Raw genomic sequence first — 25,743 nt, forward strand, 5'->3', positions numbered from 1 at the left:
CCCCGCTTTAGCCCTCCCGTGTGACACTGCTTTCTGTCACGCCTCGACAGCGTTATTTCCAGTAGCCTTCTGATTTTAGTTGACAGAACTTGCAGTGTTCAAACTTAGTTAATTCTGATGAGACTTCAGCCAGAAGGAAATAAAATTTGTTTTGTCACGCAAAGAGGGTCCAAGCTAAAAGCTGCTAAACCAAGTAAAGAGCAGCTGATAGCCTCATGCGAGGGAGTTGTTAAGCAACAGCAGAGTGGTTTCAAAAAGCTATTTATTGCAGTGTTTGTGAAAGCACTCCTGGGAGACTAACCACAAGTTCCTTTTTGAAGAGATGAGTTGTGATTTGTGCACTCAAACCCACTCTGTTGTTTGTCGCGACTGAGCAGCGAGAGGTGAGCAATGGAGCATACGCTGTCATCCGGGGAATAAAAACTGGCAAGCGTGAGCACTGGGACGAAGGCGTGAAGCGTTTATAGTTCCATAGAAATGTGTTTTATAGCAAGTTGGCCTTTGCTCCTGTTTGCTTTGTAAGATCCTGCAGCGTGACGCAAGCTCGTTATCTTTAGGATGATGTCTGCTGCGGTCTTGTGGGGTGAGCACCCTCGCGCACGGTGTGCATCTGGGATGTGAATCCCGGGTGACTTCTCTGAAGAGCGTCGTTAGTTTTTCAGACCAGGTCACCCCAGGGTGCGCGCTGAGGCCTGCTGATCTCGCAGGCCGTGGCTCCTTATTGCCGCTTGCTGTCGATTGAGTCTTGCGGTGACTTTGAGAACGCGAGAACCTGGCGTCTGCTCGCGCAGCTGCGCCTGTGGTCTGGGGCGGCTGCAAGCACCCATGCTCGCGCCCAGAATAAACCCAGAGCCCTTCTGGACGCCCGCCGGGGCTGGGCGTTCTGCTTCCAGCAGCGGCTCCGTCTGTGCAACCACGAAACACCCAGAAAGGGGCGGCTTTACCGCGGGCCGCGGAGCGTCACCGCCCGGGCGGGGTGAGCGACGGGCTCGGGGCGCTGAGGCGGCGGGGCTGCAGGCGGGGGCAACCCCCCCCCCGCGCCCCCGGGGTTCCCCCTCTGTTCCCGCACAGCTGGGGATGTCCTGGCCCCGCTGCACGCCCAGGACCCCCGGCCCCGCTCCCCCCTGCTGCTCCCCTCGGCGAGGGGGGCGGCGCCGTGCGCAGCGCGCGGCCCCTCAGCGCCGCCGTCCCGCCCGGCCGGCGCCCGCAGCCCGTCACCGCCGCGGCGTGCCTGCGGTGCCCGGAGCGGGGCGGCCGGCTCCCGGCAGGTCTGCCTGCGGGGCCCGGGGCCGGTGGCCTCTGCCGGGAGGCCGAGTGCCGCGGGGGCGGGCGGGGGCAGCCGGTCGGCCGCTGCCGCCATCGCGGGCGGGCGAGCGGGCCGCTGTCGCGCTGGGTGCGGCGGTGAGGCGCTGGGCTCCGGCCCTCGGCGCGGCGGGCGAGGCGGGAGTTCTGTGGCGATGCTGACTGAAAAGAGCTCGCGGGGCCTCTGCGGAGCAGCCGTTACCTGTTTGATGAAGCTCGGGCTCTCTTGGCAGGACTGGTGTGGCATCCTTAGTCTGTTGTGTGTGTGATGGTGGTTTCGATTAACTTCATTTTCCAAACTTCACTACAACGTGTGAGGTTCACGCTCACTACAATGGATGAACGCTCCTCTCGGACTTACCGCCGGTGTTGGTTTCCGTGTCATTAAACTAGTGTGTCTGCCACACACGTGCCCGATTTCCTTCAATATTTTATCTAGGACAGGACCACGGTGGAAATGTCCCTCCTGAGAGGAACTTTGTCTGCCTGGTTTGGGGGCAGGGTTTGGATTTTTTCGAAAAATCCCATTTTGGGGGAGGTAGGGAAAAATGCTTGAAGGTGTTGAGCTTGTTCGGTCCTGCCCTGCCCCCTGCGCTCCTCAGCCCTCTGACGGGTGATGCTCACCCGCTGCGCAGGGCGCCGGTGGCGTGCTGCGTTTTGTCTTAAAGATTGGGCGTCGGTGCGCGCGTAAGAGTCTACTGCAAATCAATCATCGCATTCCTAACTTAGAAGTTTCGGTACAAATGACCCAGAATCTGTGAAATACTGAAAAAAGCTACTTGAAATATTTTTGACAAAAAAGCCCTGGAGTTTGGTTTGTGAATTCTGTTATTCTTTGGTGTATGAAATTGTCACGATACGAGCAAGCTCGAATTTATAAATTCTTGAGTGTGCTTATACACCTGCAATAGACATTTTTCTTTCTTTTTATTAATATAGTTTCTTTCCTGAGAAATGGGAAGCCACAAAGCTAAAACTTGAAATTAAAATGCAAATTTGATTATTTTGGAAAGTGTGATTTACAGTTGTAACTGAAATAGCAGAGCAAGATAATTTGAACAAAATGGAAAATTAGATGAAGTTACCACAAAACATCAAATTCTGTTTGTTCTCGAGGCCAAAGCCCAGATCCTCGAGCCTCTCTGTTCCAGAAGTCCTTTCCATATATAACATAACTCATGATCACAGCCTGAATCCGAGTTTCAGTGTGAACCTGACCTCTGGGTCTCTTAATATGTTGAGATATAACCCATTCTGTAACTAATGCTTTTACACAGAAATTCGCTGTATCTGTTATTTTGCATGGGTCTTCTATGCCAGCATTCAGTCCGTGGCTCACAGTGTTACTGCTGGCTGTTGGTCCTCAGGTTGGTACCAGAAGGGGAGAGGTGCAGCTACGCTCTGGTCCTGCTGGTGTCTGAAGCTGGACCTGTCCGGTTCCCAGACACCGGGATCACTGGGGGCTTCCCATGGAAACTTCTGAATAGCTGCTGCTCTGGTCTGATGGATACTTGAATTTCTCTTAACTCTGCTCAGGCATGTGTTGAGTGTCTGCGTTTATTTGATCCTTTACATTTAACAAGATTGCTTGTGCTTGAAATGAAGTGTATATAGAACTGCGTTAATGTCCAGTGTTTACAGATAAGAACTGTTGCTCCCCCTTGAATCTTTTGGGGCAGTTTGTTTGCTGATCCTTAGAGAGAACCCTTCTGCTATGACACACTGGCTATTTTTGCATGAAAATGAGATTAGTCTAGAAATTGGTTGAAATGCTAGGGTCTGTAGTATTTGTCTTAGAGCTATAAAACATGCCTCTTACTAAACGCTGTGGCACCTTATCAGAAGGCTCATCAGAAGAGTCCCGTTTTCTTAGAGCTGTGCCTCTTGTGTAGCCTCGTAGAAAGATGCTCTCTTGCCATGTGGTGAGGCATACGTGCAGTGTGTTGGTCGGCACACGCGCAGCAGTTCTGGGGCATCCCGAAATCTGCTGTGCTGCAGTCTTGTGAGGAGGTCTGACATGTTTGGTCCATCGGGTCAGACCCTGCTTTGTTTCGGGGCCTTTGGGCACAGGCTGTTGCTTGGCATAGTTCACACAACCTTTGCTGGCCCCCCTCTTTCCTAAAGCTCACTCCTTGGGGGAAAGGAGTTGCCTGTGAGCTGCCCGAGTTATTCTGGGCGAAAATTAAAAATGTAACTGAAAGAGAGAATTGGATTCTTTAAACAACACTTCTACCATGCACAGGAGCAATGCATCCCCTTGAGAAAGAAATCTAGCAAAGGAGGCAGGAGACCTGCATGGTTAAACAAGGAGCTTCTAGCGGAGATCAGGCAGAAGAGAAAGGTCCATGGAATGTGGAAAGAGGGGAAGGCCACTTGGGAAGAGTACAGGAACGTGGTGAGAGCATGCAGGGATGCGACGAGGAAGGCCAAGGCCCACCTGGAATTGAAGCTGGCAAGGGATGTCAAAAACAACAAGAAGGGCTTCTTCAACTACATCAGCAGCAAAAGGAAGGCTAGGGACAATGTGGGGCCGCTGCTGAATGAGGCGGGTGTCCTGGTGACGGAGGATGCGGAGAAGGCAGAGCTACTGAATGCCTTCTTTGCTTCAGTCTTCAGTGCTCAGACTGGCCCTCAGGAATCCCAGGCCCCGGAGGTAAGAGAAGAAGCCTACAAAGAGGACGACTTTCCCTTGGTCGAGGAGGACTGTGTGAGGGATCGCTTAAGCGATCTGGACGCCCACAAATCCATGGGCCCCGACGGAATGCACCCACGAGTGCTGAGGGAGCTGGCGGATGTCATTGCTGAGCCACTCTCCATCATCTTTGAGAGGTCCTGGAGGACAGGAGAGGTGCCCGAGGACTGGAGAAAGGCCAATGTCACTCCAATCTTCAAAAAGGGCAAGAAGGAGGACCCAGGGAACTGCAGGCCGGTCAGCCTCACCTCCATCCCGGGAAAGGTGATGGAGTAGCTTATCCTGGAGGCCATCATCAAGCAAGTGGAAGAAAAGAAGGTTATCAGGAGTAGTCAGCATGGATTCACCAAGGGGAAATCATGCCTGACCAATCTGATAGCTTTCTACGATGACATGACTGGCTGGGTAGACGAAGGGAGAGCCGTGGATGTTGTCTACCTTGACTTCAGCAAGGCTTTCGACACAGTCTCCCATGATATCCTCCTAGGGAAGCTGAGGAAGTGTGGGCTGGATGAGTGGTCGGTGAAGTGGATTGAGAACTGGCTGAATGGCAGAACTCAGAGGGTTGTCATCAGCGGCGCTGAGTCTAGTTGGAGGCCGGTAACTAGTGGTGTCCCCCAGGGGTCAGTACTGGGCCCAGCCTTGTTTAACTTCTTCATCAACGACCTGGATGAAGGGTTAGAATGTACCCTCAGCAAGTTTGCTGATGACACCAAACTGGGAGGTGTGGTAGATACACCAGAAGGCTGTGCTGCCATTCAGCGTGACCTGGATAGGCTGGAAAGCTGGGCAGAGAGGAACCTGATGAGGTTCAACAAAGGCAAATGCAGGGTCCTGCACCTGAGGAGGAACAACCTCATGCACCAGTACAGGCTTGGGGTGGACCTGCTGGAGAGCAGCTCTGCGGAGAGGGACCTGGGTGTCCTGGTGGACGACAGGTTAACCATGAGCCAGCAGTGTGCCCTGGCTGCCAAGAAGGCCAATGGGATCCTGGGGTGCATCAAGAAGAGTGTGGCCAGCAGGACGAGGGAGGTTCTCCTTCCCCTCTACACTGCCCTGGTGAGGCCTCATCTGGAGTACTGTGTCCATTTCTGGGCTCCCCAGTTCAAGAAAGATGAAGAGCTACTGGAGAGAGTCCAGCGGAGGGCTACGAGGATGATGAGGGGACTGGAGCATCTCCCCTACGAGGAGAGGCTGAGGGAACTGGGCTTATTCAGCCTGAAGAAGAGAAGGCTGAGAGGGGACCTAATAAATGCTTACAAATATCTGAAGGGTGGGTGTCAGGAGGATGGGGCCAAGCTCTTTTCAGTGGTGCCCAGTGACAGGACAAGGGGCAATGGGCACAAACTGAGGCACAGGAAGTTCCAGCTGAACATGAGGAAGAACTTCTTCCCTCTGAGGGTGACGGAGCACTGGCACAGGCTGCCCAGGGAGGTTGTGGAGTCTCCTTCTCTGGAGATATTCCAGACCCGCCTGGACAACGTCCTGTGCAGCTTGCTGTAGGTGACCCTGCTTCGGCAGGGGGGTTGGACTAGATGACCCACAGAGGTCCCTTCCAACCCCTACTATTCTGTGATTCTGTGATTCTGTGATTTTTTTTCTTTTTTTTAATGAGAAACCCACCCGCAGCGTTCTAAGGAAAATCTGGCTATTTAGAGACAAAAAGGTTTCTGAAAGAGCTGCTGATGATGAAGTGGGGGATGAAATGACTAATAGAACAGCCTTGTTCCGAGGAAGCGTTTAGCTTTGAGCACGTGCTTAATTTTGGGATGTGCTTGTGCTTAAAATTAAGGACCTGTTTATATACTCTGCTGACTCTGGAGATTGGTGCTGTACATGAGGTTAACATAAACTAAGTGGAAAGCTTACTAGAGAGTATCAGGTTCATTAATACGAGGGTAGGGCTACAAATGCGCAACACACAAAGGCTGCTTGTGACTTGTTGCTGTTGGGCTGTGCAGTTCTTAGGAGATGTTGTGATAAAGTAGAAATTCTGTCTAGTTCCAATTTTGATATTCCCACTGACTTCAGTGTAAGTTTTATGCTTTTACATTATTTTGCAATAGCTATGTGAAATACGCTGAAAAATCTTACTATATAAATGGTTAAAAGTCAGGCTACTGTGGAGAAAGGGCAATAGTATTGATTCAAGAAAAGAATTGTCACAATATAGCAATTTTCTGGTAAATTCATAATGTTTTTATATTCATGCCCAGCCGTGAACTTACCTGCTGCTATCCATGTTGCTGATAGTAGACTAAGAGCTGAATGACTGCAAGGTAACGTACAGAGCATGCACTATATCCAGGTGAGCTGTAATCTTAAAATGAAAAATTAGAACAAATATAAGACTGCGTAGCTCAGCAGAGTGGAAATGGCAAACCCAGCAAGTCACAAGGTTTCCACAATGAGATCTCTGAAGCAGTTTCAGAATTAGAATATTCTGAAAAATCACAGTGGAGATGGAAGAAGGCTTTCTCAGGTACCTCCGTGGGTTGATCACAGGAAATGCGAGCCGCTGTATGAAATCTGTAACAATTTTTGCTGTTGTTGTTCAGTTTCAGACCTGAGCTGTCCCTGTGTTTGGCGTTTGGTAGATCTGGGATTTTGCTAGACTGGGCGAGTTTTCGTTGTGGAATATTTTATTAGACTTGACTTGCTCTCTCTCATCTTCTTTGGTCATTGATCTATGTGAAGGACATGTGAGAAATTGCTTTCCCTTTAAGTAAAATTTGTAAGCATTTTGAACTGAGCAAATTCTGCCTGATGGGGAAAGTTCAGGCAAGAGGCTGTGACACCACAGGCTTGGTGGGGGAGAGCAGCCCCGGTGTGTGGGATTGTTGCCTGTGGTTTCTGCCTGTGACTCTGGTCTGAAGTAAACGGTAGCTCAGGATAAGCCAGAGAGGCTCACTGCAGCAGGTTAAGACATGGCAGCAGGAGAACAGAGACCTTCGCCTGTCCACGGCAGCTTCCTGCAGAAAGTCTCAGCATGCAAGCATGATGTGAGTTTTGACAACGCCTCTGTGACGTAAGTGATGATTGATGGTGTCAGGTGTGAAGAGTAAGCGTGGACGCTGGCTGCCGGGGAGGGCACGTGGGTCGGGAACGCGCGGTGGATGGTGAGTCTCCTGCAAGCAGGAGTGCAAGGTCTTTGCCACAGGTTCTGTGAACCCTGGAAGACCTGTGTCTGAGGTGGTGTAAAAACCAGTTTGCTACCAGAAGGGCTGTAGTTTAGAGGGTTTCGGTATTATTTACACACAAGTTCATCCGTCTGAGGTTTGGGACTTGACTGAAGGGAGGAGCTGCCTCCCATCAATGTGATTGCTTCCAGTGGGAACACCTTGCTTTCAGCCCCAAGGCTTTTGCTTTCACCCTGTGCCCTCTTTGGTTGATTAATCATCAGGAAATGATTGCTAGGGTGATTTTAAAATTTATTTATGTGTTTTAAACTTACTGTGTGGGATTGTTCTGAGCATTTGCTATGTTGTGATGCCGTATACTGAATTTCTTTTCCTTGCAGTTTAGTGGGATTTCTAATAGGGTAACTTCTCTCTCTTTACTTGCCAAAAGGCTGAAACGCTGTTAGAGATTGGGTGAGGAGGCTGTGTGTGCGGCGCTCTCCCCGTTACTCCAGAGGCACACTCTCCCCTCTGCAGGCTGTCCTTCCAGAGCCCCTCCTCTGCCTGGGCGAGGGGAGGTGGAATAGCGAACCCCTGCTTTGTGAAGGAGAGTTGCTGTCGCTGCTTTGCTCAGAGGGGCCTTTGAGAGGAGAACCGATGTGGGTTTTGTAACTTCTGGGTGGAGGAGGTGATTTCGATTGCCATGGGGCTGCTCACCATCATTTTACTCTGTGCTGTTGTGGCAGGAGCTTCAGGGAGTAAGTAGAAGAAACTTTTTCCTCTGCTAAGATTGATCTCTCTCAATGCAAAATAGTTCTGCTAAGGAGTGATCTCACTGGCAAAACTTCTGAGATGCTGTAAATTAGGTTTGCAGTAATTCTTGTAGCAGCTTCACCGCAATTTTCAGTGTAGCGTAGCAGTTTGCTGTACTGAGCTCTCTGGGTGATATGGGGCAGGTGGGAGGGCACCCTGCGCATAAAGGAGCGCAGTTAAATAGTGCGTTTTCCTTCAGCAGTACTAGGGAAAGCAACAGAAGCACTGAGGTTGTGCCAGCCAATTCATTATCTCACCTGAAAATAACATGTGAGTGTCATGTGCTAAAATTGCGCTCACTATGGTGTTTGGCAGATGAAGGATTCTGAAAAGTGTGGATAGGTCATGAAATGTCAGTGCTGTGGTCCTTTGTTAGTCCGGGCAACTGAAAAGAGAGAAGTGCATGCTGTTTTTAGAACCAAAATGAATTATGGAAGAAAACTGAAAATTTGAAAGATCAAAGCGAAGACCAGAAACTCTAAATTTAGGCACCTGATCAAAGTTACCAGAGTGCCTGGTTGTCCAAGGCGCTCAGCCTGCCGCCCCATCTGTCTGCGATGAGCGCGTCTGAACATTGTGAGCGTAGCTTCCAGGTGTCCACGCGGGAGCTGAGAGCGCTCTGAAGTCTGGTCCTGCAGAGGCGTGCTCAGCGTCTTAAAAATCTGATGCTGCGTAACAGAGATGACTTTTCCAAGTTTGTCTTACCCTATTTGTTTCAAGGTTCTGGAATAATTTGTACTGATTTCTTCATTAAAAGCCACTAACTTAACACTACCTTTTTCCGCTGTTTAAAAGGGAAGGGTGAGGTAGATAGCCCTTTTCTTACCTGACCCGCTAGATACTTCGGGATGATTGCTTTCCCCCAGGAAGACTGAGAAGTGTATTTCTTTCTCTCCAAATGCAGTGGGTTTGGAATGCTAAACTTAATGCATATGTTTTATGTATAGATAGGTATATTTATAAAAATTAATAGTCGAGTGATAATTCTAATATGTTGCATGACCTGGTCTCTCTATGCCAGAAAGTTTTTTACTGTTGCAGATATCTGTAGCACTAGGACCAAGTCTGCTTTCAAATAACATGTTGTTCATACTTTAAAGGTAAAATCTGAAGTTCCATACAGAGAATTATTTCTGCAAAATAAAAAGGAGCATTTGTTGGGAGGAAAATGTAAATGTGGGGGTAAGACCTATTAAAGAAAAATGTAATTCTACTCTTCAGAAACTTAAATTTTATACTTGGGAATAAAAATGTGTGTAAGCTGGAGTGGGTGCTGAAGAAACAAACGCCTTCTGATTTTTGTTCCAAAACCAGTGAATCCGCTTCTTTCGTCCTGCCAATAATTCTGACATTTCACAAAAAGGGAATAGGAAAAGGGAAAATGAGGCTCCAATAAATAATATTTTTTTAATGTTGTAGTTTGACAAGAGCATTTCCTTCAGGCGTATAGCAGATATAAAACATCCAAAAGCACAGAACCAGAATAAAGAGGCTCTGTTAGCTTCTGTCTGCAGTGGGAGACGAAGCTGAGCAACACCGGGATGTTAGTTATGGCTTAACAGGGAGCTTCGTCGGCACAGAGTGTAGCATAGAGGTTGGGGGTGATTAGACTTACCATTGAACTGCTTGTGGGAGTTATTTCTAAGAGAGATTTGTCAATAATGGCAAGTTAGGGCTGAATGCTTTTAGTACAAATTAAATCATGTAATACACGATGTATTAATAAAGTAGCATTTTCTTTCACCGTGGTACGTACAAGTGCCATGTATTGAAATGCAGCAGGGTCACTGATGTGTGTGTGTCTGTTCGTCGTGTATTGCTGCAGCACAGACGAGCAGCTGGGAGCTGAGTGATTTGCCACGTGCACGTTCCTATCAATACCTAGGACCTGGGGTAACTTGCGCAGCTGAGTGCTGGGGAGGGTGAGCAGTGCAGACCGGGTCCTGGGACGTGCATCTCACCTGTCCATCACGGGGCTCCTCTTTCGAAATTCCTGCCGTTCAGCTCAAGTCGATCACAGGAGTTCTCAAGAGATTGGGACCAGTAAGCCAGTCTTCAGGATAGTACTCGTGTGTTTGCCAGGGGCGAAAGCAACCTGCAGTGATTTTGTTTTGTGTGCTGAAGCATGATTTGCATCAGTGCAGCCCTTGGAGTGCCCGCTTGTCATGCTGGTAGAGACAATCACAGTGATGTGCGGGAAATGGATACCTTAAAAATATCCCTGTTGCTTAACTTCTCTGTGAAAACAGGATTTTTCCTCCAGTTCATCATGGTGTTCTGTGTTGTCTAGCAGTGCTTGCAGTACCTGATGAATGTATTTCTCCCAGGCTTATTGAAGATCATTCAGCGTCAGAGCATTAGAGTGAGAGTCTGACTAGTTTACTGTGCAGATGTGTGTGCACAGAGTGCAGAGGAGGAACGGAGGCTCTGTACGCAGCAGCCCTGACTGTTCACCCTGTTCACGCCAGTGCGAATCTGAGGCAATTCCATCTGTGTGGTGTAAGTGTGTTCTGCCTCCCCTGGAATTCACTGCCCTCCCAGTCAAAGGCTGAATGAAAGTTACGCTGGAGAACAGGCTCTCCAGTGTTACAGGATGTCTTACCCAACTGCCACCCTTGAGTTGTGATGTTTGAGTGTGCCTTAGTGTCCTGGTGCTGGAAAAGTTTTTCTTGGGCAGTAAACCATGCAGTTGTTCTGCTTTAAATGATAATTCTGATTTCTTGAATGGCCATGTGCAATAAAAATCTTAGTTAAATAGATATTTTCCCTAACTGCACTGACGTTAAAAGCCAATGGGTGTGAAGAAGTGTGCTGTATAAAATATGTATTTCTTTCTTGGATTAAGAACTCCTTTTTTTAATTTGCTTGGTAATCCGTAGTATTGTTGCTTTCCATACCTACCTCAATAAATACTAAGGCATGTCATTCATTTATGTATGTGCTTGTGGGGTATAGACATGTGGAAAGGGGCGAGAGCAACGTCTTGTCCCTGTATACTTGGTAGCGAACCTCATTGAATTTTTTTTTGTTTTTAACGGCCGTGCTTTGGTGTCAGTTATTTCATTGTAATTGCAAAGCAGCAGGCCTGCCCTGAGCTACACCATAATTTTCAGTGCTTTTCTATTCTCTTACCTGTCATTGCAGGATCCTTGCAGAGTTTAAATTACGGAGCTTCCTGTTTCATGGAGTGTGCAGGTGAGTAGAACAAGACTGTGTTCAGGCTTTGTATGTGATAAGGGAGGAGGGATTTGAAAACTTCCTTCCCTTCAGCAGGGCTGTTGAGTTCTTAGCAGAATGATACTTATGTCTGAGTGATTGGCATCCCTGGAAGCAGCAGAGACGTTCCACTAAGCTGTACTAGGCTCAGACCTGCCGAAAGTTCACATTCTGTGAACTTGGGAAACTCGTAGACATTAGAGCTAAGCAAACTGCTAAACGAGTGCAGGACAAAACCCACCGACATATGGGCGGTTTTTTTACCAGTACCCAGTGTTAGCTGCTTTCCTACTGAAACAGGCCTGAAGAAAGGCTTCTTCAGTGAGCAGGCATGAAACTTCTCGTCTGTATAGGAGGAATGGGCGGGAGGACAGGCCATTGAGCTGACCCGGAAAGGTTTGGTTGAATGGCTTAAGGTGTAGTTTGTAATTTACACTTCTCGTTTACCTTGGCAGCAGGTACTTGAATATGCAAAAGTTCTTTTCAATGTAACAGTAAGGGGAGCACATGGATGTTCTGCTCCCAGCGAGATCTTACCCTGGCCTCTTAACTCCCTGCTCAAACAGCGTGGCTCAGAGACCCTTCGTTTGTTCATCTGTCTGGAGCTTTGTTGTTGAAAGTGCTCGAGTGTTGCAGTGCTGCTGCAGAGGCAGAGAAGAAGCAGCTCTCTATTATGGGAGCCACAGTGGTCATTTTTCCTAGGTGTTGTCTTCTTCATCTGAGGACAGAGTATTTTCTTAGAATTTTCCCTCTTCTGCACTTCAGTGGTCCCAGTTAAGGTCATACCATGATGTGTTATCTTTTAGGGACACCGTATTTGTCACAATCTCACACACACCCCAGCCACCAAAATGGCATCGAAGGTATTATGACTCTGATCTCATCCTTTCAAGGTTAGTTCTTACCAGCTGGGCTAGAAGAGAATCTCCTTTGTTTAGAGGAGTACAGAGACCATGCAGCACACGTGAGGGTGTCTGACATTATATTCACTAGACGGCAGTGCTACCCATCGACATTTGCAAGGTCATTACAAAGTCTTCATACAGGTACAAGTAATCCTTATCTTCCCATGCTTGCTTTTCCTCAGCCTGGATCTTTTCAGGCAGGCTTTCAGAAACAAAGTTCTTTCCGTAAAAGCTGCATCATTTAGTTTGTCTGCGTATGTGTAGCCACAGCATGGGCATGAAAAGCACTGAATATATCAGCAGATCTTTTTCGTCTTGCTGCTGCAAAGGTCCTGCTTTGCTCCTCTCTGAAAGCTGTCGAAATAGCATCATGTCATAAATCCATTGCATTCCTTTTCTGCTCTTGGAAATTAGATTCCTGCCTTGATGGAGATTGTGAGGTTATGTGCATAGGAGAGGGGAATTCTTTTCACCTTCCGTACAGGAGCTAGTGCCAGCATGCAGGGTGCTTTCAGAAACCCCGTTCTTTCAATTGCAAGTCCAAGTGGGAAGGGAACGTTCTGAATATCCAACCCCTTGTTTAGCTGATTCTAGTGGCCAAAAGATTAAAAAGTAGAAAAAAAAAAAGTGAGGGAGAGGCCTAATAGACTAAAAAAATTTTTGTTTGTTTGTTTCCTAGGACACAGTGCATCATACTTCCCTAAAAGAGCTCGATACAGCTACAGGTATTCAGCAGTCACCAGCACGTTCCTGCAGGGAAGCCTTGACAAAAGCAGTGGCATCTCTCTGGAGAGCACAGTGGTCATTGAGGTGTTGGGGAATTGCCAGATGGTTTTGAAAGTGAGTATCACCTTTATTGTCTGAGTCATTGGGATGAGTTAACGTGGAACTGTATCTTTCTTTGGGATTACTGCTGCTTTTAAAACATTTATTTTTCTTTTAATTAAAAGCCAGTTCAATTCTGGATCTCATAATTAGAGTTGCAGAATTGCTTTGATGTGACAAGTCCTCAAATTAAGTATTTGCCAGTTTTAAAGGGCAGATTAAACAAATCATTGTTTTCTTTCCTAAGAGGCATGACAGTTTCACAGTTCTGTCACATGAAGTGCAGAACTGGAGATGAAACTAGTCCCTTGAGAGGAACTTGGTTTATTTTTAAGCACTTCCATATCTCTAGTGGTATTTTAAAAATAGCAAGCGTTTTAAAGAGAACTTGAGAAACTTGTAGAATGTACTGGACTGGTGCCATTCCTAGCACAGTGTAAAATTCGGTCTTGTAACACTCCATTGAGCGCGACAGTGGCAAGAGCAACAGACCAGTTTCAGATTACAGACCTCTGCTGGGGTGAGCCCTGCGGTAGGACACTTTGAGAGCTACAGTGCTTTAGCAGGGGAGCTGGGAAAATAACCTTCTGTCCTCTGCCTTGATTTTTCCTTCAGGTTAACAGGAGGGATAATTCGTGGGTTCTGCAGGGGGTTGACACGTATGTGCTGTATACACATATACGTGAGGCCAATGAAGAATAGGATAGTTATCCCTGTCCTAACATGGCCATGTGGATAAAATTAACTGGCTAGTGATCCCATGATTTTACATGAAAAATGGTAATTTGGGTACTGTCTTCAGATTGAGTCACTCTCTTCTGCCTTACAATATCAGTGGCTGGATTCGCTGATTTCTAGCTCTTTATCTTAATTTGAAGCCTCCTAAGATATGCAAAACAGCATGTAGTTGAATGCTTGTCTTTATTAAAAAAAATGTAGACGATACTAAGAAAAAAAATTACCAGCAGTTGCAGTCTGTGCTGTGCTTAAAATGGGGTAGAGCCACCATTTTTGCCCTACCAGTTGAGAACAGTTAGTTCTTCCTTACCACAACCAGCCAAACTGCAAGTACTTTAGGAAGTTCCATAGTGAACTTAAGTATGCATTTTCTACTCTGAATTCAGTAAAATTAAGCTGTGAAATGGTAACTGAGTACTGAGAACTTTAACACGTATAGTCTCAAGAGTCAACTGAGATGGGTAGTCATTTTGCTTCTCAATTGGAGTAGAAAGGACTTTAGTTTCTCCAGACTCCTACTTTACCGCAGAGTAGGTGATTGCTTCTGGCTTGAAAATGAAAGAAGTGTAAATAATAGTGCTGTGTAAAATGTATTTAATAGTGAGTGATGGAAGCCATCTCAGATATGCAACCTGAAGATGCGGCTATCGCAGTTGCGTTGCTTGCAAGACAGAGCCTTTTTTTGTAGTCTGACATACGATGTAGATATCCTTATGTGACAAAGTCCAAAAGTTCCTATTGACAATGATATTTGTTGCTCTATAATCTTTGCTCCTAGGTCCAAGATGTACAAATTAAGAAAAGTCTTGCATCCAGAGAGGAGCCTCTGAAGGAAATGGACAGTCTAAGGTAGAATAACTTCTAATCTGGTCTGGTTCTTGATTTCTTGAAGCTATGTGGCTTAGCAGTAGTTTGACTTGATGCTGTTCACTCTGTTTCATACTCTGTTTAGTTTGAATTGGGTTTTGGGGTTTTTTTTTTGAAAAAGCAAGGGTCAAGATATGCGCACCATCAGCAAAATGAGAGGGTTTTTTGAACCTAATTTTCATCCCTTTGTATGTGAAATCATTTGGAGAGTAGACAATGAAGATTGTTCTGGCTACAAATTGCCAGGCCTCTAGCTGGCTAGCGGCGTGTATGGACTGCTCACTGGTTCTTGGAGTTGCACTTGCTACTTGTACAGACTCTCGAGTTTTTAAGTACATTTCAGAAGTCCTTGGTTTTTAAGGGTCTCAGTATGCAAAACATTGGATATTTATTCCAGGATATTTAAATTGCATTTATTCATCTAATGTAATTTTCTTCCTTGCATGTTTTTGTTTTTAGCAGCTCATTCATAGCATATGTCAGTGTGTTTCCCTCTGACTTGCAAAGGTATAGACTCTAGTGAAGATGCCTGTACAAAAAGGTCTTTTCAAACTATGGAGGTCTGGTATTTTCCCAGAGAGCTGATGCTTCTTGTATCATAAAAAAAAAATCGGTTCTGTTGTCTGATTAAGCTCAGCTTTGTAATCTTCCTCTTTGTCCTGCCACTTGGATTCTCAGCCTTTAAACAACACTGAGAACTGAGATAATTGACTCAATTCAAAGGGTCAAAAAGAGCAGCTTTGGAGTAAATGCGTTGCTTTTTATATTCATCAGGAAGAGCTTTGTGTTCCACAGTATGGGTAGTGACATCAGGGTTCAAATCGGGGTACAGGCACATCTTCCTCTGTGAATGTATTTGTAGGATTTTCATAGAGGTAGGAGCAGTTGTGTCTTGTTCTTCACAGAAAAGCCAAAAAACAGAGGTAGTAAAGAAAGCATTCAGTGAAACTCAGCTATTGAAAATAGTTATTCAGACGAGTGAACCTTATTAGCATTTGCCTCAGCCTATTGTGAACATACAGTGGTCTGGCTTGTCCTCTGAACATGCATGTGATTTCCACAGATAGCAGCAAAAGCAACCGCAGTTGCCTGGGAGTTCAGAAACCCTTATCCCACATGCACAGGCTCTTCTCCTGGAAAGACGTTAGCCAGGTGTTTGTGCGTTAGCAGTTTTTCTCTTACATTGTAACCTGGTTGATCGGAAGAACAGTCAGTTCCACGTTGATGTGCAGATGAACTGTGTATCTGCCTGTACGGGACCTGACCACTGGGCTGCTGTAGAATTCTTCCTCTGAGTGGCTTATTTTTCCCCATTTAGAGGGGGGGGTGATTAAAGTACATTAATGAATGTTAAAAAGTGATCTCTTGCAGAAGAAGAAAACACTGTACTCTCAGTCCAGGATAGCACTTTGGGATAGAGCCCCAGTGTATGGACCTAGCAGAGCAGGAAGATAGGGGTTGATTGGAAGGCAGTTATTACTGTGCATATCACGGCTGAAGAGGAATGATAAAGAGTACATGCAGTTACTTTGCAGCTGAGACATGCTGAGCAATGCTAAAGTATGTGAATCATAACTGCCCTGAATCATAAAATGGAGTTGCTCTCTTACATTAAACAAGTCATTGCTGTTCCGTGTAATTACTTGTAAAGAATTTACCAGGAGTTGGCTTTATGGTTACAATTATGTCGAAGATGCTGTGATTATCTTGATCGTTTTTGTTTTGTTTGGGTTTTTTTAAGGGCTCTTAGGGTCAGGGTGTATGAATGAAGAATAGAGACTTGCTATAAAGAATGGAGATACAGAATAAGACAGATCCGTTGTGGAGGGATGGCTCTGTTCAGAAAATCTGAGTCTAATGTCGTAAACTGACTTGCAGCCACTGTTTGAAGCAAGGAACTATGACCTATTTTATTGCAGGGAAATACTAGAGCAGCATCCTCTTCATTTCTGTTTCTATGATGGGAAAGTTCTGAAGCTCTGTCCTGCGAGGAGTGAACAGACCTGGGCACTGAACATAAAGCGAGGCATTCTCAGTGTCCTGCAGACATCCGCTGCCGGTGCAGTCACTGAAGAGGTGAGACCGTTGAGAGAGTCAGGCTCTAGGGTGACTGTTAGCCCTTGTGCATGATAAGTATATTCCCTGTTTAAATAACTAAAGGGTTTTGCCGCTTGGTGACTGGTCAGCAGCCAGTGGTGGCCATCTGATTGCTTTTTTGTAGTGAATGTTACAAAATTATCTGTGATTTGCATTCTTGTTGAGGATTGGAATCCACTACCTTGTTATCTGAGGAAAAGGTGTGTACTGCAGAGTGCTTTGCGGAATTGTAACACCAGGGCTTGTGCTTTATCTGTTCTCTGGGGAAAATACAGTATTCGTTATTCATGATTATTCATCATGACTTATTCCATTAATTTAAGGAGACTTTAAGATGAGGCTTCTCAGAGCTCTTTGTATTTTTTTTTTCATTCTTAAGCTCAAGTTCTGCTGTGTTACACTGAAATAATGGTCCAGAGTAACCTGCAGTTGCCCATGTGTTTGCATGAGTACCGCTGAGATGCCTCAGTGGCTGCACTTCTGCTGCTGTGAAGAGCAGTCTCTAGATTGACCTTCATCACGATGTGTGCTACCTCGTTCTCATGCTGTTGCTACATATCAGTGCTTAAATAAAAGTTCTGCAGTAAGGCTTGGGACACCTATATGTAATTTCATTTCTTTTGAGTAGAAAACGCTCTTCTGAATTAATGCTTCCATGCAAACCCACAAAATCTTAAATGAAAAAGCATACATCTGTAAATGTTCTGATTCAGAATAGCACAGTAAAGTTAAACGCATCAACAAACCTTGGCTATTATAAAGTTTGACCAAAGTCTTTAAAATTGTTTGCCTTTCAGTGGCTTTTGTGGTGAAGCCAGTGTCCTGCAAGGGAGAATTTAGGTCTCTGTTGCATTGTTATTACAAGAAAGCAGTTATTGAAATTAATTGTGATAGCTGATAATACCTGCTTATATTGTATGTGTGCATGTGTGATTCAACACTGTACGTTTGTTACTAGGTGGATGTTCTGGGAATATGCCCAACCAGGTATCGGCGAAAAGGTCCTCTTCTTGTCAAGACAAAGGATTTAAACCTCTGCTCTCATCGCTATTCTGCTTTTACTGCTGTGCAGTCTGTTGCTCTTCCTCGTATGTCGGTAAGCGTTGGGGAACGGCAGTGATTATTCCGCAGGGCCTTTTAATTTCGTTGAAGAGTCTAAGTACCAGGTTCGCAATTCATGCTAGATACTTCTGCTAGTGGGAATGTTTGTCATAATGTGAATGAAAACATTTTTGAATAGTCATTTGCACTCAGTTATATTTGTGTGTGTCTGCCCAAACTTGAATCCTTAGCAAAGAAATGATGAATGTTGTGTAATGCCTGTTATTCACAGAATTTGTTTTTAATGCAAATTTGCGTTGTAGTTGCTGAGCGCTGTAGTGTAAATGCTAGAGGTTGTTAGGCACCTGCATTAAACTCTGTCATTAAAATATGTTATAGTGGTAAACTGAAAGTAGACTGTGAAAGAGAGGAATAGAGATGTGGATAAGAAAAATATATCGTGCACGGAAAGTTGTTATTTGCAGAAAACTTTGGAAAGATAGAAGCTTTCCTAAAAGCCAGACTTACAGCTTTCCACTGTTGGTGGCAAATACAGTCAGTGTATCTTGCGCCATTTTTATTAGGTGAACATTACTTGTTTCTTGTATTGCACTAGCTAGTCATAATTTACCAGCCTTTTGCTTTTCTCCACTCTGCTGACCAAGAAGATCTGCTTAACACTAATGCTGTGTGAGCCGAAATGAATTGAGGCCATTTGACACTGAAAATTAGCAGCAGTTGCATTGCAGTGACGGAAAAATTAGATTGAAAATAAAGAGCATATGAACCTCCAGAGGCTGGGCGCTGTCAGAGGTCTGTGCAGGAGACTTCGCGCTGTACCACAGAACCGGAGTCCTTCATGAAGTTGAGGGAGAAGGGATTGGGCAGGCTGACACAGGTCATCAAGACTTTACCTGAAGTGTCTGTTCTTCTCAGTCTGAGCAGCAGATCCTGTCATCCAAGCTGGAGTGTGTTCAGAGCGTTAGGGATGCGGTCCTGGCAGAGGCCGAATGTACCGAGTCCAACCTGGTGACACCATTCTCTCAGAAGGGCAGCGGGGCAAAGACGCAGACACAGTCTTCCCTGAAACTCTTTCAAGTGGAAATGGACACATTGTACAAAAAAGGTAACATGATGTTTGTGCTAAAATAAAGTAAATCTATCTCCTAGAAAAATCTTGCGACTGCGTCTTGCCTGGGAGAACTCTTTGCACTTGGTGTCTCCTTTTGTGCATTAAACTCTGTAAAAGTGGATGTTTTTACAGGCTGGGCTGCGGACAGCTGTCCCTCCTTTGGGAGTTGGGGCCTGCTCTAACTGGAAGCTGGGTGGGTCTCCAAAAGTGACTGATTTCCTTCATGGCCAACTCTTGTTTTACATACTTTACATACCTAGCCCCCTTGTACGCAGTGCATCAGCCTTCCTGTGTCTGTGGGCAATTCCTAGTTTGTGTACAAATGGAGCCTAAACAGTTGCAAGTCCTAATGAGCTAAGCACATGCCATGGCTGAGAATTGTTTCAATTTTTGCTCCTCCTTTGCTCTGTGGGCTTCTCCTTAGGAGAATGATTTTACTGAAATCAATGGGAGGCTTGTGTGAGGAAAGAGCTTAAAGTTGAGCTCTAAATGTTGAGAAACATAATTTTTTTTGTGTCTGCTTCTAAATAGTTGGGGTTGTTTTAAAAGGAAAATGCAAATTTCCAGGACACTTTTTGTTTATACTTAAGCTGACACAAAATGAGAAGCTTCTTCCTCGGGAAGAGGTTAAGAGCCAAGCCGTTTATTTCGCTTAGATCTCCTGCAGAGTTTTTGGGAGGAGCAAGTGATTAGATAAAATTGGAAAGGACGATGAATGTAAAGTAGCAGGGCCATTGTAAGAGGCATATTGATGGAAAGCGGGACTTTTTGCATGTGTATCTTCTTTGTCTCGTTTCTCTGATGCTTTCTTTCAGGTCACGCTTGTCTTTAGACCTTTATTCTGTTGGGTGCTTAACTTCACCCTGACTGCAGGTATTCATATTGGCTTTGCTGAGACTAGAGAGATTCTTACATGTAGAAATGAAGGCTGAGAGAGAAAATTTCCCCCAGCATGTAGGGTTAACCATAGCAAATGGCCAGCAACCACCAGATATCTGATTTTTCCGTATGTCTTTCCAGTGGACTCCAAGGATCTGTATGTGACCAGCATGCTCTATGAAAGGGAACAAACTGAGAGGGAGGCCACTGGAGGGGAAGTGACTGAGCTGGTGTGGAAGCTTTGCTTAGCACATAGTGCGAGTTTTGAGGTAAGCTTTTACACATAACCTCCGTTTCCTTGTAAGGCCCTTTGTGGTCTGAGAGTTCTCCTACACGGCTAAGAGGTGACTAGGAGAGCAGCAGTTTTGAAATACCGAACCCTGCCATTGTTTTGGGAGTTTTTTGATGTGGAATTATGGAAAGAGAAAATGCTTTGAAATGTCATTTTCCTCTATAAACAATAAATGAAACTGAAGAGTCAGAACATTATATGACCCCTGAATATTAGGCAAAAGCAGTTTTGAACTGTATTCGAAATTAACCTGAAAGATGATGTTCTGGATTTTTGTTCTACTGTGGAAAAAAACAAAGAAAAAAGGTGTCAGATTTGGGTTATCACTGATGGTTTTGATGCTTAATTGTAAAAACCCTTTTCTGCAGCTTTCGTGTAGGATATTGCCCCTGGTAGTGCAGTTGTTTCCGTGTTTACTGGGGTTCTGCAGTCCTCCCCTTGTTGCCTCATCCCCTCAGAACAGTTCACACGTGAAACCCTTGCCTGTGGATCTTGGCTGGGTGGTTCTGCGTGCTTCTGATGAATTCTAGTAACAAATGTCATGTTTTCTGGGGATGGTGCTTGGGTCCAGAGGGAATCTCTTCTCACCTAAACCATTTTCATTGGTGAATACTGCTAAGATAGGGTGGAATATTCTGGTCACGTGGAACATGAAGTAGCTTAATTTTTTTCTGTGATCATTCTAGATGAGAGTCTGCCGGTCTGCTTAGCTCGCTCAGGTCTTGTAATTTTTGTTGATACTGGCAGCAGCTGGATCAGTTGTTGCTTTTTGAAATGAAGATCACTATCTTCTGTGAAATTCAGACATGATCAAGAACACCTGTTATATACAGCCCAGAAGGATCAACAGATGATGCACTTAATCGTTGCTGACCTGAGATGAACCAAGAGCAGTGATCTAAAAGAGAGGGCACCTCATATCCCCTTATGCTGCAGATGGAGTGGTTCTTGCTAGTAATGAAGTTCCTGTACAGACCAATGTGAAAAAAGTGTAAATTTGAAAATAGAACAACACAATTCTTGTCTAAGTCATTCATGGCCAGAATATTACTAGAAAACAAGTAAGGTCTAATGGGGAAAGCGCTGAACTGGGCCTTGGTTCCTCCGTGAATTTGCCACTGATGAGTTTACTCAGCTCTCTCCTGATACATTCCCTGTCCTCTGATGTTCTTGTCTTGTTAGATGCTCGTACTTTGGAGCAAGGTTATTTCTTGTGCAATAGGACTATAGTTTCTCCTGTAAATTTGTGTAGGTACAGGTGAGGTTAACAAGCTTCAGACCTAGCCTAGGAGAAGGCACTTTCCTTTGTCTAGGTTAAGTCCTATGTCAAAGAACAAAAGCTCTGCCTGTCTCTTCCCTAGTGGGGACACAGGTACTGGGAGATGGAGTACAGGCTTTGTGGGGACTGGAGAAGAGTGCACTGCTGGATCACAGCTCTGCAGGCCAGTGGTGCCTGTTCAGAAATTAATACACTGTGTATATTCACCTTTCTCTTAGGTTTAGCTGTGATTGATGAGCACAGATAGGTGTTTGTGTAATGTGGCGTCAGACTTAAGGCAGAGGCATAGGCTGGAGAAGGACCGCGGTCACAACAAGTGAAATGGGCACCTTCAGTCAGCTAGGATAAATTACACGCTGGCAGTTACTCCCAGCCTATTAAATGGTGATCAGAGGCTGACCTGGTATCCCCACCAGACAAAGGCCTCAGCTCAGGGCTGAGGAGAAAGCAGCAGGCAGCCTTTCTGGGTGGTGCTGTATGGAATGGTTTCTTCCTCTGAGGTATAAGCAACTCTGCCATCTTTCTAACAGAGCTGTAAAAGTAATGGTTCTTGCTAATGTAGGATGAAAGCACCCTCTTTGGCTATGACAGTGCTTAATTCTACGTGGCTGTCATTGGAACAGCAGTATGTAATGGCATTTGGGAACAGACTAGAGGATCTAAATACTGCTTGGAAAATGTTGAAAAAAGACAGTACTGCAGCGGACCTGAGAAGCTTTCTCTAAATCCTACCTTCTTTTGAACACCCATAATTCAGTGTCTTTGAAAGAATGGTAGATGATTTTTCCCAGTAACAGTGGGATGTCTCCAAAGAGGCCCACTGGCTTCATGTGTGGGAAATTTGTTTTGTAAATTATGAAGATTAGCACAAGTGGCTGCTGTCTGTGCCACTACCTAAAAAAGAGGTGAATTATTCATCATATGCCTGTCCCAGCCCAGGGTTTGATTGGTTGTCAGCCATTTCCACTGTTCCAGGGTGTTCCTTCAGTATGACAAGGCATTTCAAAGGGGATCTTTATTATCTCTTATTCCAACCCATAAAATGTCCTTCGGGCCAGGAAAGAAGTTATGGGAATGCCCCCAGCGTTGCTTGGGAAACAGCTCTGCTCTTACGCTTGTATAGCTTGTTTGTCCCCTTATTGTTTGACTCTGAATGAGGCAAGATTATGCATTTCTTTCAGGACACAAAACTAGGAATAAATGGAAGGGAAAATCCCCAACTCCAGGGAAAACGGTGAAGGCTTGAGAAAATAGGGGTGGAGAGTGTGTCATTTCCAAGGAAGCAAAGTTGTTGTTTAATTTTTTAATGCTATTATGAGCCAAGATTGAATTTCAGTGTGAATGTAGATTAGCTAATGGACCATGAAGTGAACAAGCTGCATACCGACAAAGAATGGTCAAAGGGCTGGGGAGAAGGGACCCTCACTTGAGAGGGGCTTGGAGGAAGCCTGTCACACAGCGTCTGCTGGGGGGCTGCTGTTACCTTTGGCTGTGTGGATTGGGGTGCTGGGTTAGTAGCACTGGTGAGTGTGGCTGTGTGTGCATTAAGCGGTGTGGGCAAGTCTGTCAGATGCGCTCTGCCCAACGCCTGTACCCCAGTCTGACCCAAAAGAGTTACCTTTAGGGCATGGCCTCACCATTTGTCTTTCTCATAAGGTGTTCTAGTTGCTACTTACTACCTAGTTGGGTGTTAGGATTTGCATGTTTCTAACTTGTGGGCATAGGGAGTACAACAGGATATTCCCCCGGTGAGGAAGATGAATTAAGATACTATAGTTACATGGATGATTTTTCTTTTTGAAATTCGACTGTTGTTTTTCTGTATGACTGTAATAATAACTTTAGCAGGAGCAGAAGGCTTTGTCTGCTGTGAACTGGAAAGCCTTAGAAGATAGTGTTGGGAATGGCCTGTTAGTTCACTTAAACCTGGTCCGTGACCAGGCAAAGTTACATCCTTCCTGAAATCGGGGCTGAGTCACTGGCAAGGTGAGAAACCAAATAAGAAAGAATTGATGAGGATCAGAGGGAAGGGAAGTTATGCCGTGACAGGGAGAGAATAACCGTCACTGTGCAACCAGTAGACGTGAGGGAGAAGAGTGTGTCACCCGCATCTGATTTCACACTTGGCCTTCAATTGAAGGAGATCACTTGTTCTTCAACATATGTGTCGTTGAAATCAGCTGAAAAACAGAAGTAAGGAGGAGAGATAGCAATGTGATTCCAAAGAGATATACTAAATTTAATGGAGAGAAGGCCTCGCACTTTCACTGAGGACATAAATGAGTAGGCAAAACCAAAGATGTTCCTTGGACACGTTTTCAAAGCAACCTCCCTTGTGTTTACATGGGCTTATACTTGGCAGCAAATAAGGTCTCAAGCTTTCAAAGGGTAAGTGTTTGTATATATCATAAATGGAAACACATTTATTGGGAAACATTTTACTGCTTTACCTTCCAATGTAAACTATACTGTGTTAATGCTTTCAGGGAATTTTTTTTTTTTTAAGTAGAGCTACAGTAAGTCTACAGATAGAAGAAAAAGCAAGCCTCTACGTAGAATAAAAGCCAGGCTTCCTTATGTCTCATTTGGAGCTGGGGATGGGAGCCAACTTTGCATGTGGTTTGTTATTGCAGTCCTCCAGTTAGAGGAATTTATGAGGTTATTGTTTATCTGACAGCTCGATTTCATTGCAGCCTACCTTAAAAAATAAAAACAGCCCACCTGACCAGACAGTTCCTTCTGAAGCTTTGTTATTAGGAAGTAAAAATAGCTGTTTCTCTGCGAAATTTTGCACTGAATTATTAGATGGGAGCTTGTCTACTCAGCAGGTGTGAAGCAGAATGAAATCAGTCTACAGTCTAAAATTGTATCACCTGGGAACACATCAATCTGGAAATTTGATCTTGAGCTGTGCTGCAGCCTCCAGCTGATGGAGCCGCCTGAGCTCCTTAGCAGCTGCCCACACAGCTCCTGCAAGGACATCCATGGGGCTCCCCAGCTCCCTGATCCTGCTGCCCATAGGGGAAAAATGCACAGAGAGCCTATGTTTTACAGATCAAGAACTTCATTAAATACAGTTCTCTGGATATTTTATAGACCATGAAATGCAATCTGGTTCAAGGGTTTGGTAATCTCTTTTTAAAGTAGGCCTTAAAGTTGATGGTGGAATGAAGTGGAATGGAATAGAAGACATGTGGATCTGAGTTTTAGCTATGGAATTATACATGTTATTGCAATTAATACCTATGCAGGGCTTCATGTATGAGAATAAATTTCAATTTGATGAAATTACTATGGCATTGCTAATAAGAAAAGAAATCCCAAAAGAACAAAAACATTAACAATGTTTGTATTAGATCTGAAAAATATTCTCTCAGCCTATCAAATAACACAGTAAGAAATTACTCCATCTTCTTACTGAAAGACAGCTTCTTTTTACTGAAAATGTCTTGGCAGTCTTATATTAAAATCAAACGCTGACACTGGGTTATTGCAATTTTTCATTGCTTTTGGAAGCACCTCCTGGAAGGAAGGTCAGGAAATCAGAGTAGGTCTCTCTCCAGACCTTTGGAAGTGTCACTAAGTGGAATTAGACTTTGTTTGTATGATTTTTACACAAAGAAAAATGTTTTCTTTGGAACAAGAGCAGTAGTCCTATGTCTAAGCCTTTTGTCTGAAGTGAACAAAGAATTGCAGTGAATCTATATGACGTAGACCATGAGTAAAACTTGTACATTATAAAGTTAGGTTAAAATGAACATAAAAGCCACTTTCTGTAACATTCTGCTAATTTTTCGAGTAGTGAGACCTGTCTCTCTTCTTCAACTTTGGATCAGGTCTCAGAGGGACACATCTACATGCTATTTATCCTTTAAAATACCGTTTTCCAAAAGCTTATACTGAGGCCAAAATAACAGTGTGATGAATAGTGTACATGCAAATGAAAATAATCTGAAAAAATTAGAAAATATCCTCCTTTCTCAGCAGGAAACAGACTGGGGAGGTAACACAGAGCCTGGTTTGTACTGCGTGCAAATAGAAAGGCTCTGTCTTCTTGGTAATGTGTTCAGTTTAGTTTAATAGCTGATTAATTTGTTTTCCAGCATCACATTTTGGAAAATAAAAATTATTGCTGGTAATATAATACACATCCAAAAGTACATCGAGACGGTAGTTTCTGCGAAATCTTTGTTTCACCTGGCAGGAAACTGATACTGCCACGTAAGTGAAGGGGGGAGTGGGAGCGGTAGGGGTGTTTTAATATGAAGTCTAGTACAGGTAGTAGTGTGGTCAGCTCGGGATTGCTTTTAATTTCTTTTAGCCATGCACATGCAAATACATTATTAAACAGAATTACTAAACTTCAGCTGTACACTAGATTGAAAAAGTTAGTATTTTTTTAAAGAAGTAACCCTAAGGTAGGTTTTTCTGTTTTGCCCACAAGGGCAAGGGGCAGCTTATGAATGAAGTGCCAGGATTTCTTTATGCTGAGAAGTGTGTGTGATAACGTACTGCAGGTAAAATAGCTGCTGTATGGTGTAGCAAT

At 44.8% G+C, this 25,743-nt stretch overlaps 1 protein-coding gene across 1 annotated transcript in view; it reads left to right on the forward strand.

Moving 5' to 3' along the window:
- The first annotated feature begins 865 nt into the window (after positions 1-865).
- The window catches only part of LOC142363277 (uncharacterized), a 100,195-nt gene continuing 75,317 nt past the window's right edge, over positions 866-25,743 (forward strand). Inside the window, exons 1-8 of the mRNA XM_075436723.1 lie at positions 866-976; positions 11,071-11,121; positions 12,727-12,887; positions 14,389-14,459; positions 16,397-16,553; positions 17,533-17,670; positions 18,552-18,741; positions 19,768-19,895. Of these exons, the coding sequence (XP_075292838.1) occupies positions 11,109-11,121; positions 12,727-12,887; positions 14,389-14,459; positions 16,397-16,553; positions 17,533-17,670; positions 18,552-18,741; positions 19,768-19,895 (858 nt within the window). The 5' untranslated portion in view covers positions 866-976; positions 11,071-11,108. The remainder of the gene's footprint in view (positions 977-11,070; positions 11,122-12,726; positions 12,888-14,388; positions 14,460-16,396; positions 16,554-17,532; positions 17,671-18,551; positions 18,742-19,767; positions 19,896-25,743) is intronic.

This window comes from Opisthocomus hoazin, chromosome 15 (genome assembly GCF_030867145.1).
Source record: "Opisthocomus hoazin isolate bOpiHoa1 chromosome 15, bOpiHoa1.hap1, whole genome shotgun sequence".
Taxonomy (NCBI): Eukaryota; Metazoa; Chordata; class Aves; order Opisthocomiformes; family Opisthocomidae; genus Opisthocomus; species Opisthocomus hoazin.